We start from the raw sequence: 12599 nt of genomic DNA, 5'->3' as shown, positions 1-12599 counted from the left end.
TTCTTGTATATAGGAGCAGTATTATAGTAGTTATATTCTTGTACATAGGAGCGGTATTATAGTAGTTATATTCTTGTACATAGGAGGCAGTATTATAGTAGTTATATTCTTGTACATAGGAGCAGTATTATAGTAGTTATATTCTTGTACATAGGAGGCAGTATTATAGTAGTTATATTACTGTATATAGGAGCAGTATTATAGTAGTTATATTCTTGTACATAGGAGCAGTATTATAGTAGTTATATTCTTGTATATAGGAGCAGTATTATAGCAGTTATATTCCTGTACATAGGAGGCAGTATTATAGTAGTTATATTCCTGTACATAGGAGGCAGTATTATAGTAGTTATATTCTTGTACATAGGAGGCAGTATTATAGTAGATATATTCTTGTACATAGGAGCAGTATTATAGTAGTTATATTCCTGTACATAGGAGCAGTATTATAGTAGTTATATTCTTGTACATAGGAGCAGTATTATAATAGTTATATTCTTGTACATAGGAGGCAGTATTATAGTAGTTATATTCTTGTACATAGGAGCAGTATTATAGTAGTTATATTCTTGTACATAGGAGCAGTATTATAGTAGTTATATCCTTGTACACAGGAGCAGTATTATAGTAGTTATATTCCTGTACATAGGAGCAGTATTATAGTAGTTATATTCCTGTACATAGGAGCAGTATTATAGTAGTTATATTCTTGTACATAGGAGGCAGTATTATAGTAGTTATATTCTTGTACATAGGAGGCAGTATTATAGTAGTTATATTCTTGTACATAGGAGCAGTATTATAGTAGTTATATTCTTGTACATAGGAGGCAGTATTATAGTAGTTATGTTCTTGTACATAGGAGGCAGTATTATAGTAGTTATATTCTTGTACATAGGAGTAGTATTATAGTAGTTATATTCTTGTACATAGGAGGCAGTATTATAGTAGTTATATTCTTGTACATAGGAGGCAGTATTATAGTAGTTATATTCTTGTACATAGGAGCAGTATTATAGTAGTTATATTCTTGTACATAGGAGCAGTATTATAGTAGTTATATTCTTGTACATAGGAGGCAGTATTATAGTAGTTATATTCTTGTACATAGGAGTAGTATTATAGTAGTTATATTCTTGTACATAGGAGGCAGTATTATAGTAGTTATATTACTGTATATAGGAGCAGTATTATAGTAGTTATATTACTGTATATAGGAGCAGTATTATTGTAGCTATATTATTGTATTATAGGGGGTAGTATTACAGTACTTACGCCAGGACCCTCTTCTCCATGATGTGGGTCAGAGAGCTGAATACACCTTGTCTCACGTGTCCCTCCAGCGATGGGTAAAAATTGGGTATTATCTGTATGGGATGACAGTAGGTCATTAGGTATGTACACATTAACGCCTCTATATTCATCCTGGGTTGTGAAGATCAGATTGGATGGACTGTCCTACAGATGGAGGAGGTTTTGGCCAGCGCAGGTATAACCCTCATACACCCCTAACACTGAACCCGCCGAGCTCTCGGCCGTCCCCGCAGATACGCCCGCACGCTCTCTTGGCTCGGGGTCGGCCTGTCACACATGATTTGTGGCTTTCTTAGTGGAGGGATTCAGAGACTGCAGCAAATGAAAAAAACCTGGACTGGGTATAGAACAATTACCCAATGTGTCCCACAGGACGCACTTCCTACAACCTAACTCCAAAATTGGGAACATTTTTTGCATTTTCTCAGCGTCTCGCAGGCCCGGCAGAGGGGCCGCCATGGCTGTGAGAAGAGTTCTGGGACACAGGTGATGCAGTGCGCCCCTCGCACTATAAATAAAGCTGATTGAGGACGGTGTGGAGGAGTCCTATAGGCTTTCTTTATAGTGTTCTGGGGGGGACATGAGTAATTCATCTTCTAACCATCCCCCAACTTCAGGTCTCGCACCTTACCCGGCACATGAAGTCCAGCAGCGTGGCGGTGATGGCGGGGTGCGGCTTCATGGAATGATGCATCACCAGGATCGCCGGCTCTGTGAGGAGAGGAGGGTATCGGTTACATGGAGACTGCAGCGCCCCCTGTACATGAACAGGATGTAGATGAGAACTGCAGCAAGCTCCAGCTGTACTGAAACTACAACTCCCAGCATGCACACTTGCTTGGTTTTACTCTATACAGAACGTACAACCCTATTTTGCGCTCTCTCTCGTATGTCCAGGACACGCTAAATATTTCTCTATAGAAGTCAATGGAGCATGCTGGGAGTGCCAGTGACGTGACCTAGTGAAGGACGGTGCGCGAGAGAGGAAAGCGGGGAGAGCACCGGCAAGAGGATGACTGAAATCAGAGACATGGCTGCCACTTCCGCAGAGACGCCAATATAACCAACAGCTCCTGACCGCGGCAGAGGATGGAGGCTGTCAGCACGGAGGTTGCCTCTACTTCATGGCTTCAGGCCACAATATGGCGACTGCGACCGGCGCGATGGGCTTAACTCGTATGTCTGACCCCTTGTATCCTGCATATAACGAGCGGTCACATGCCGCAGAGCATCGCACCCAGTCTTACCAATGTTCATGATGCTGTCTTTTTCCGGGCTGAAGAAGAGCCAATCGTAGAAGAGCGCCAGCTTGGCGTTGGACGCGGCGACATTGGACTGGAAGACAGAAAAGCAGCGGTCACACTGTGTACGCACCCGGCAGCCATGACAGCCCACGGTGCCGAGCACACTCACCGTGCAGGTGGTCAGGAGCCACCCGATAATGGCCCAGCGCGGCAGGATATCAGAGCTCAGGACCTCATTGGACGGGTGGACGACGCCGCAGATGTAGCGGATCAGGTCGCAGCGCAGGGACTGGCTGTCCGGCGTGGACAAGTACTGGCGCTGGAACCAGTCCTGATACCTCTTCTGCTGCCCGAAGCGGACCTGCATCGGAGAGAGGGGCATCAGCAGTCTACAGCTGCATAGTGACTTCACTCTGAACTTTGAAGCAGTGCAAAGCATGGGGGATACACAAGGGACATTAAATGCAGCAGTGAGACGCTAAGATTTGCATTTACAGCCATACAGGCTGGAGGTATGGCGCAGTGGTTGATGGGGGGTCCGTCTCCCGCGGTGTGTGGGTGGAGGGGCTGCGGTCAGTTCCACCTTAGTGATCCGCAGAGATCATTATCCTGGTGCAGACGGCCCGTCACCTGCTCGCTCAGCTGGGACAGCAGGATAACGAGTGGAGGGCGGCACAGAGGCCGCACTACAACATACTTCGCAGCTCTGGCAGTGACTGGAGAGCACCCCCTATCTTATAATACAGACCCCTCGTACCCGGGAGGTCATGAACAGCAGCTTGGTCTCCATGTCGGGGGTCAGACGACACGCCAGGAACTTGCGGGACGTGCGAGACAGTAAGAGCTGCAGGATTCCTGGAGGAACAGAGAAAAGGAGAAATCAGCAGCAGACCCTGGGAAAGCTGGGTGACCAGTACCAGCGACCATACTGGAGGTCACACGGCTCTCCACTGCCCCTCCGGTCGGCTGGAAGGATGGGCACTATGGGGCTGAAAGTCCTTGCAGGCGTGAAGTGGTTAACACGTTGGCAGCGAGCACAATAATCTCATTATCCCACAGCCGCTGCATATGGCAGACCCCCGGCTCACAGAGGGGGGGGTTCACTGCACCGGCTGGATCGGTGAGAGCAGCTATAAATAGATGTTCCATAGAGACAAGCATAAGAGCGGGAAGCCAATTAGGCCCGGCCTGAAGGAGGGGGCGCCAGTATCTGCACCGAGAGGCAGAAGGGAGCCATTAACCATGGGCACCCTCACCAGCAGCATCACTACTAGGAGGAGGTAAACCCTCTTCTTTAAATCCCATGGAAGCTGTAGAGGGTATTCAGCGCCAGCTCTGCCTCCTACTGATCAGCTGCACCATGGGGCACTGTCAGGAGGTAAGTACCTGTGAACTGGGGGTTCAGGGCCGGCGGGTTGTGCAGCATGTCCTTCCATAACGAATCAAACTCCGGAATGCGTGCAACGTTCTGCAGGAGCCGCACCAGGTCGCGACCAATCATGAAGCAATCCATGAACTGCACAGGAAACAGGAAGAACGCGGTGAGAGGAGAAGCGACCGACAACTGCACACAGCCTGGAGTCACTGACCGCGGCGGGAGGAGCGAGTGGGGCGGCGGCGGGAGGAGCGAGTGGGGCGGCGGCGGGAGGAGCGAGAGGGGCCGCGGCGGGAGGAGCGAGAGGGGCCGCGGCGGGAGGAGCGAGAGGGGCCGCGGCGGGAGGAGCGAGAGGGGCGGCGGCGGGAGGAGCGAGGGGGGGCGGCGGCGGGAGGAGCGAGGGGGGCGGCGGCGGGAGGAGCGAGGGGGGGCGGCGGCGGGAGGAGCGAGGGGGGCGGCGGCGGGAGGAGCGAGGGGGGCGGCGGCGGGAGGAGCGAGGGGGGCGGCGGCGGGAGGAGCGAGGGGGGCGGCGGCGGGAGGAGCGAGAGGGGCCGCGGCGGGAGGAGCGAGAGGGGCCGCGGCGGGAGGAGCGAGAGGGGCCGCGGCGGGAGGAGCGAGGGGGGCGGCGGCGGGAGGAGCGAGGGGGGCGGCGGCGGGAGGAGCGAGGGGGGCGGCGGCGGGAGGAGCGAGGGGGGCGGCGGCGGGAGGAGCGAGGGGGGCGGCGGCGGGAGGAGCGAGAGGGGCCGCGGCGGGAGGAGCGAGAGGGGCCGCGGCGGGAGGAGCGAGAGGGGCGGCGGCGGGAGGAGCGAGGGGGGCGGCGGCGGGAGAAGGGAGAGAATGATGGGGCGCAGAAGGGAGAAAGAGGGGATAAATGATGGGTGCAGAAGGGAGAAAGAGGGGATAAATGATGGGTGCAGAAGGGAAAGAGGGGATGATAATGGGGTGCAGAAGGGAGAAAAAGGGGATGAATGATGGGTGCAGAAGGGAGAAAAAGGGGATGAATGATGGGTGCAGAAGGGAGAAAGAGGGGCTGAATGGTCAGGGAGCACAGGGACGGGTTCGGTGGGCTGTGTCCCTTGGTCAGCGACATGTAGGGGAGAAGACGAAGGGCTGGTGTACGGGTGTCTTCCCTCATAATGTACCCCACATGTAGTAGAGGCAGACATCGCCGCCCTGCTGGTCCTAAAGAACATTACACACTACCAAGAAAAAAAATTCACAGAAAACTGCCCTCCATTTCTGTTTCTGGGAAAGCTGGGAGAGAATAAAAATGGCTGCAGATTCACCACTCGCTACCAGCATTCCCAGCGACAGAGAGGAAATGCATCAGCGAGTCATGTGATCACTGGCCAATCAGGTGTGAGGGACTGGGGGCGTTCCATTACCCGCTCTCTCAGCAGCATGATACAGAAGTCCACCTCCTTCTGCCTCAGCACCATGAGTTGGGGAGTACCATGGTGGTCAACGATCAGCCGCAGGTAGGTGTACACGGACATGGCGATGAGGATGCTGCTCTTCATCACCCACTCCCTAGAAGACAAGGTGAAGAGAGAGGTGGTCAGGACACGCTGCCTATGGAAGCAATGGAAGGTATGAAACGCGTCAGTTCGGGGACACCAGGACTACAGTCCTGCACTGAGGGGCCCCAAGCAGCAGGAAACAGAGGCTTTCCAGGGGGACCTGCCGGGACATGCAGACCTAAGAATATACTGGCTGGAAAGCTCCCGCTCTAGTGGAAACAATCAGAAAGCAGTGGCAGCGAGAGCGCCAAACATGTGTGGAATGTCTGACTTTCCAAATGAGAGCAATTAACGTAGGCAACGCGACTGACGGATCGCGTCCTATTTATAAGCCAGATGCATTAACCATTTATTGTCCTGGAGAGCGAGGGGACGTTGCCCTGCAGTGGAGTGGTAAGTACATCTGTCTCCCAGGTTCTGTGACAACCTGTTTGAGCAGCGTAAAAGCATTAGGGGTTGTCAGCCTAGTCAGCATATTATAGGGGGGGACTCGCTGCGATGTGCTGGGTGCGGAGTCGGTAATAGAACGCGCATTCCTCCCTGGTGGAGGCCTCGTCCCTTTCTTAGGCTTTCTAAACAATGGCACCGCACGAGCCGCTCAGTGTCTGAGATCCCAGAACACAAGCACCCCTACAGGAAGACTCCCACAAACTCCAAAGGCAACGCGGCAAGGCGCGGCAAAGCAGCAAGGCACGGCCACCCCCTTAACGGTAAGGCGTGGATCCTCCTGTAACGGCAAGGCGCCACGGTAAAGCGTGGGCTCCCTCTATAAAGGCAAGGCTCCGCTTAACGGTAAAGCGTGGGCTCCCTCTATAAAGGCAAGGCTCCGGCTAACAGTAAAGCGTGGGCTCCCTCTATAAAGGCAAGGCTCCGCTTAACGGTAAAGCGTGGGCTCCCTCTATAACGGCAAGGCTCCGGCTAACAGTAAAGCGTGGGCTCCCTCTATAAAGGGAAGGCTCCGGCTAACGGTAAAGCGTGGGCTCCCTCTATAACGGCAAGGCACCATCTAACGGTAAAGCGTGGGCTCCCTCTATAAAGGGAAGGCTCCGGCTAACGGTAAAGCGTGGGCTCCCTCTATAAAGGCAAGGCTCCGGCTAACAGTAAAGCGTGGGCTCCGTCTATAAAGACAAGGCTCCGGCTAACGGTAAAGCGTGGGCTCCCTCTATAAAGACAAGGCTCCGGCTAACGGTAAAGCGTGGGCTCCCTCTATAAAGACAAGGCTCCGGCTAACGGTAAAGCGTGGGCTTCCTCTATAACGGCAAGGCTCCGGCTAACTGTAAAGCGTGGGCTCCCTCTATAAAGACAAGGCTCCGGCTAACGGTAAAGCGTTGGCTCCCTCTATAAAGACAAGGCTCCGGCTAACGGTAAAGCGTGGGCTCCCTCTATAAAGTGAAGGCTCCGGCTAACGGTAAAGCGTGGGCTCCCTCTATAAAGGGAAGGCTCCGGCTAACAGTAAAGCGTGGGCTCCCTCTATAAAGGGAAGGCTCCGGCTAACAGTAAAGCGTGGGCTCCCTCTATAAAGGCAAGGCTCCGGCTAACGGTAAAGCGTGGGCTCCCTCTATAAAGACAAGGCACCGGCTAACGGTAAAGCGTGGGCTCCCTCTATAAAGACACGGCTCCGGCTAACGGTAAAGCGTGGGCTCCCTCTATAAAGGCAAGGCTCCGGCTAACGGTAAAGCGTGGGCTCCCTCTATAAAGGCAAGGCTCCGGCTAACAGTAAAGCGTGGGCTCCCTCTATAAAGGCAAGGCTCCGGCTAACGGTAAAGCGTGGGCTCCCTCTATAAAGACAAGGCTCCGGCTAACAGTAAAGCGTGGGCTCCGTCTATAAAGACAAGGCTCCGGCTAACGGTAAAGCGTGGGCTCCCTCTATAAAGACAAGGCACCGGCTAACAGTAAAGCGTGGGCTCCCTCTATAAAGGCAAGGCTCCGGCTAACAGTAAAGCGTGGGCTCCGTCTATAAAGACAAGGCTCCGGCTAACGGTAAAGCGTGGGCTCCCTCTATAAAGACAAGGCTCCGGCTAACAGTAAAGCGTGGGCTCCCTCTATAAAGGCAAGGCTCCGGCTAACAGTAAAGCGTGGGCTCCCTCTATAAAGGCAAGGCTCCGGCTAACGGTAAAGCGTGGGCTCCCTCTATAAAGACAAGGCTCCGGCTAACAGTAAAGCGTGGGCTCCCTCTATAAAGGCAAGGCTCCGGCTAACAGTAAAGCGTGGGCTCCCTCTATAAAGACAAGGCTCCGGCTAACAGTAAAGCGTGGGCTCCGTCTATAAAGACAAGGCTCCGGCTAACGGTAAAGTGTGGGCTTCCTCTATAAAGACAAGGCTCCGGCTAACGGTAAAGCGTGGGCTCCCTCTATAAAGACAAGGCTCCGGCTAACGGTAAAGCGTGGGCTCCCTCTATAAAGACAAGGCTCCGGCTAACGGTAAAGCGTGGGCTCCCTCTATAAAGACAAGGCTCCAGCTAACGGTAAAGCGTGGGCTCCCTCTATAAAGGCAAGGCTCCGGCTAACGGTAAAGCGTGGGCTCCGTCTATAAAGGCAAGGCTCCGGCTAACGGTAAAGCGTGGGCTCCCTCTATAAAGACAAGGCTCCGGCTAACGGTAAAGCGTGGGCTCCCTCTATAACGGCAAGGCTCCGGCTAACGGTAAAGCGTGGGCTCCCTCTATAAAGACAAGGCTCCGGCTAACAGTAAAGCGTTGGCTCCCTCTATAAAGGCAAGGCTCCGGCTAACGGTAAAGCGTGGGCTCCCTCTATAAAGGCAAGGCTCCGGCTAACGGTAAAGCGTGGGCTCCCTCTATAACGGCAAGGCTTCGGCTAACAGTAAAGCGTGGGCTCCCTCTATAAAGGCAAGGCTCCGGCTAACGGTAAAGCGTGGGCTCCATCTATAAAGGCAAGGCTCCGGCTAACGGTAAAGCGTGGGCTTCCTCTATAAAGACAAGGCTCCGGCTAACGGTAAAGCGTGGGCTTCCTCTATAAAGACAAGGCTCCGGCTAACGGTAAAGCGTGGGCTCCCTCTATAAAGACAAGGCTCCGGCTAACGGTAAAGCGTGGGCTCCCTCTATAAAGGCAAGGCTCCGGCTAACAGTAAAGCGTAGGCTCCCTCTATAAAGGCAAGGCACCGGCTAACAGTAAAGCGTGGGCTCCCTCTATAACGGCAAGGCTCCGGCTAACGGTAAAGCGTGGGCTCCCTCTGTAACGGCAAGGCTCCGGCTAACAGTAAAGCGTGGGCTCCCTCTATAAAGGCAAGGCACCGGCTAACGGTAAAGCGTGGGCTCCCTCTATAAAGACAAGGCTCCGGCTAATAGTAAAGCGTGGGCTCCCTCTATAACGGCAAGGCTCCGGCTAACGGTAAAGCGTGGGCTCCCTCTATAAAGGCAAGGCTCCGGCTAACGGTAAAGCGTGGGCTCCCTCTATAAAGGCAAGGCACCGGCTAACAGTAAAGCGTGGGCTCCCTCTATAACGGCAAGGCTCCGGCTAACGGTAAAGCGTGGGCTCCCTCTATAAAGGCAAGGCTCCGGCTAACGGTAAAGCGTGGGCTCCCTCTATAAAGGCAAGGCTCCGGCTAACGGTAAAGCGTGGGCTCCGTCTATAAAGACAAGGCTCCGGCTAACAGTAAAGCGTGGGCTCCCTCTATAACGGCAAGGCTCCGGCTAACGGTAAAGCGTGGGCTCCCTCTATAAAGGCAAGGCTCCGGCTAACAGTAAAGCGTGGGCTCCCTCTATAACGGCAAGGCTCCGGCTAACGGTAAAGCGTGGGCTCCCTCTATAACGGCAAGGCTCCGGCTAACAGTAAAGCGTGGGCTCCCAGTATAACGGCAAGGCTCCGGCTAACGGTAAAGCGTGGGCTCCCTCTATAAAGGCAAGGCTCCGGCTAACGGTAAAGCGTGGGCTCCCTCTATAAAGGCAAGGCACCGGCTAACGGTAAAGCGTGGGCTCCCTCTATAAAGACAAGGCTCCGGCTAACGGTAAAGCGTGGGCTCCCTCTATAAAGACAAGGCTCCGGCTAACAGTAAAGCGTGGGCTCCCTCTATAACGGCAAGGCTCCGGCTAACGGTAAAGCGTGGGCTCCCTCTATAAAGGCAAGGCTCCGGCTAACGGTAAAGCGTGGGCTCCCTCTATAAAGGCAAGGCTCCGGCTAACGGTAAAGCGTGGGCTCCCTCTATAAAGGCAAGGCTCCGGCTAACGGTAAAGCGTGGGCTCCCTCTATAAAGGCAAGGCTCCGGCTAACGGTAAAGCGTGGGCTCCCTCTATAAAGGCAAGGCTCCGGCTAACAGTAAAGCGTGGGCTTCCTCTATAAAGACAAGGCTCCGGCTAACGGTAAAGCGTGGGCTCCGTCTATAAAGACAAGGCTCCGGCTAACAGTAAAGCGTGGGCTCCCTCTATAACGGCAAGGCTCCGGCTAACGGTAAAGCGTGGGCTCCCTCTATAAAGGCAAGGCTCCGGCTAACAGTAAAGCGTGGGCTTCCTCTATAAAGACAAGGCTCCGGCTAACGGTAAAGCGTGGGCTCCGTCTATAAAGACAAGGCACCGGCTAACAGTAAAGCGTGGGCTCCCTCTATAAAGACAAGGCTCCGGCTAACGGTAAAGCGTGGGCTCCCTCTATAAAGGCAAGGCTCCGGCTAACAGTAAAGCGTAGGCTCCCTCTATAAAGGCAAGGCACCGGCTAACAGTAAAGCGTGGGCTCCCTCTATAACGGCAAGGCTCCGGCTAACGGTAAAGCGTGGGCTCCCTCTGTAACGGCAAGGCTCCGGCTAACAGTAAAGCGTGGGCTCCCTCTATAAAGGCAAGGCACCGGCTAACGGTAAAGCGTGGGCTCCCTCTATAAAGACAAGGCTCCGGCTAACAGTAAAGCGTGGGCTCCCTCTATAACGGCAAGGCTCCGGCTAACGGTAAAGCGTGGGCTCCCTCTATAAAGGCAAGGCTCCGGCTAACGGTAAAGCGTGGGCTCCCTCTATAAAGGCAAGGCTCCGGCTAACGGTAAAGCGTGGGCTCCGTCTATAAAGACAAGGCTCCGGCTAACAGTAAAGCGTGGGCTCCCTCTATAACGGCAAGGCTCCGGCTAACGGTAAAGCGTGGGCTCCCTCTATAAAGGCAAGGCTCCGGCTAACAGTAAAGCGTGGGCTCCCTCTATAACGGCAAGGCTCCGGCTAACGGTAAAGCGTGGGCTCCCTCTATAACGGCAAGGCTCCGGCTAACAGTAAAGCGTGGGCTCTCAGTATAACGGCAAGGCTCCGGCTAACGGTAAAGCGTGGGCTCCCTCTATAAAGGCAAGGCTCCGGCTAACGGTAAAGCGTGGGCTCCCTCTATAAAGGCAAGGCACCGGCTAATGGTAAAGCGTGGGCTCCCTCTATAAAGACAAGGCTCCGGCTAACAGTAAAGCGTGGGCTCCCTCTATAACGGCAAGGCTCCGGCTAACGGTAAAGCGTGGGCTCCCTCTATAAAGGCAAGGCTCCGGCTAACGGTAAAGCGTGGGCTCCCTCTATAAAGGCAAGGCTCCGGCTAACGGTAAAGCGTGGGCTCCGTCTATAAAGACAAGGCTCCGGCTAACAGTAAAGCGTGGGCTCCCTCTATAACGGCAAGGCTCCGGCTAACGGTAAAGCGTGGGCTCCCTCTATAAAGGCAAGGCTCCGGCTAACAGTAAAGCGTGGGCTCCCTCTATAACGGCAAGGCTCCGGCTAACGGTAAAGCGTGGGCTCCCTCTATAACGGCAAGGCTCCGGCTAACAGTAAAGCGTGGGCTCCCAGTATAACGGCAAGGCTCCGGCTAACGGTAAAGCGTGGGCTCCCTCTATAAAGGCAAGGCTCCGGCTAACAGTAAAGCGTGGGCTCCCTCTATAAAGGCAAGGCACCGGCTAATGGTAAAGCGTGGGCTCCCTCTATAAAGACAAGGCACCGGCTAACGGTAAAGCGTGGGCTCCCTCTAAAAGGGAAGGCTCCGGCTAACAGTAAAGCGTGGGCTCCCTCTATAACGGCAAGGCTCCGGCTAACGGTAAAGCGTGGGCTCCCTCTATAAAGACAAGGCTCCGGCTAACGGTAAAGCGTGGGCTCCCTCTATAAAGACAAGGCTCCGGCTAACGGTAAAGCGTGGGCTCCCTCTATAAAGACAAGGCTCCGGCTAACGGTAAAGCGTGGGCTCCCTCTATAAAGACAAGGCTCCGGCTAACGGTAAAGCGTGGGCTCCCTCTATAACGGCAAGGCTCCGGCTAACAGTAAAGCGTGGGCTCCCTCTATAAAGACAAGGCTCCGGCTAACGGTAAAGCGTGGGCTCCCTCTATAAAGACAAGGCTCCGGCTAACGGTAAAGCGTGGGCTCCCTCTATAAAGACAAGGCTCCGGCTAATGGTAAAGCGTGGGCTCCCTCTATAAAGACAAGGCTCCGGCTAACGGTAAAGCGTGGGCTCCCTCTATAAAGACAAGGCTCCGGCTAACAGTAAAGCGTGGGCTCCCTCTATAACGGCAAGGCTCCGGCTAACAGTAAAGCGTGGGCTCCCTCTATAAAGACAAGGCTCCGGCTAACGGTAAAGCGTGGGCTCCCTCTATAAAGACAAGGCTCCGGCTAACAGTAAAGCGTGGGCTCCCTCTATAAAGACACGGCTCCGGCTAACGGTAAAGCGTGGGCTCCCTCTATAAAGGCAAGGCACCGGCTAACAGTAAAGCGTGGGCTCCCTCTATAACGGCAAGGCTCCGGCTAACGGTAAAGCGTGGGCTCAGTCTATAAAGACACGGCTCCGGCTAACGGTAAAGCGTGGGCTCCCTCTATAAAGACAGGGCACCGGCTAACAGTAAAGCGTGGGCTCCCTCTATAAAGGCAAGGCTCCGGCTAACGGTAAAGCGTGGGCTCCCTCTATAAATACAAGGCACCGGCTAACGGTAAAGCGTGGGCTCCCTCTATAAAGACAAGGCTCCGGCTAACGGTAAAGCGTGGGCTCCCTCTATAAAGACAAGGCTCCGGCTAACGGTAAAGCGTGGGCTCCCTCTATAAAGACACGGCTCCGGCTAACGGTAAAGCGTGGGCTCCCTCTATAAAGACAAGGCTCCGGCTAACGGTAAAGCGTGGGCTCCCTCTATAAAGGCAAGGCACCGGCTAACAGTAAAGCGTGGGCTCCCTCTATAACGGCAAGGCTCCGGCTAACGGTAAAGCGCGGGCTCCGTC

At 54.1% G+C, this 12599-nt stretch overlaps 1 protein-coding gene across 1 annotated transcript in view; it reads right to left on the bottom strand.

Annotated features, from left to right (window-relative positions):
- The window catches only part of INTS3 (integrator complex subunit 3), an 88773-nt gene that overhangs the window by 26735 nt on the left and 49439 nt on the right, over positions 1 to 12599 (bottom strand). Inside the window, exons 7-13 of the mRNA XM_040412619.1 lie at positions 5319 to 5463; positions 3945 to 4074; positions 3316 to 3413; positions 2728 to 2919; positions 2562 to 2649; positions 1946 to 2025; positions 1276 to 1367 (exon numbers count right to left, since the gene is read on the bottom strand). Of these exons, the coding sequence (XP_040268553.1) occupies positions 1276 to 1367; positions 1946 to 2025; positions 2562 to 2649; positions 2728 to 2919; positions 3316 to 3413; positions 3945 to 4074; positions 5319 to 5463 (825 nt within the window). The remainder of the gene's footprint in view (positions 1 to 1275; positions 1368 to 1945; positions 2026 to 2561; positions 2650 to 2727; positions 2920 to 3315; positions 3414 to 3944; positions 4075 to 5318; positions 5464 to 12599) is intronic.

Source organism: Bufo bufo, chromosome 11 (assembly GCF_905171765.1).
Source record: "Bufo bufo chromosome 11, aBufBuf1.1, whole genome shotgun sequence".
In the NCBI taxonomy this organism is placed as follows: domain Eukaryota; kingdom Metazoa; phylum Chordata; class Amphibia; order Anura; family Bufonidae; genus Bufo; species Bufo bufo.
This window is presented reverse-complemented; position numbering and strand designations above follow the sequence as displayed.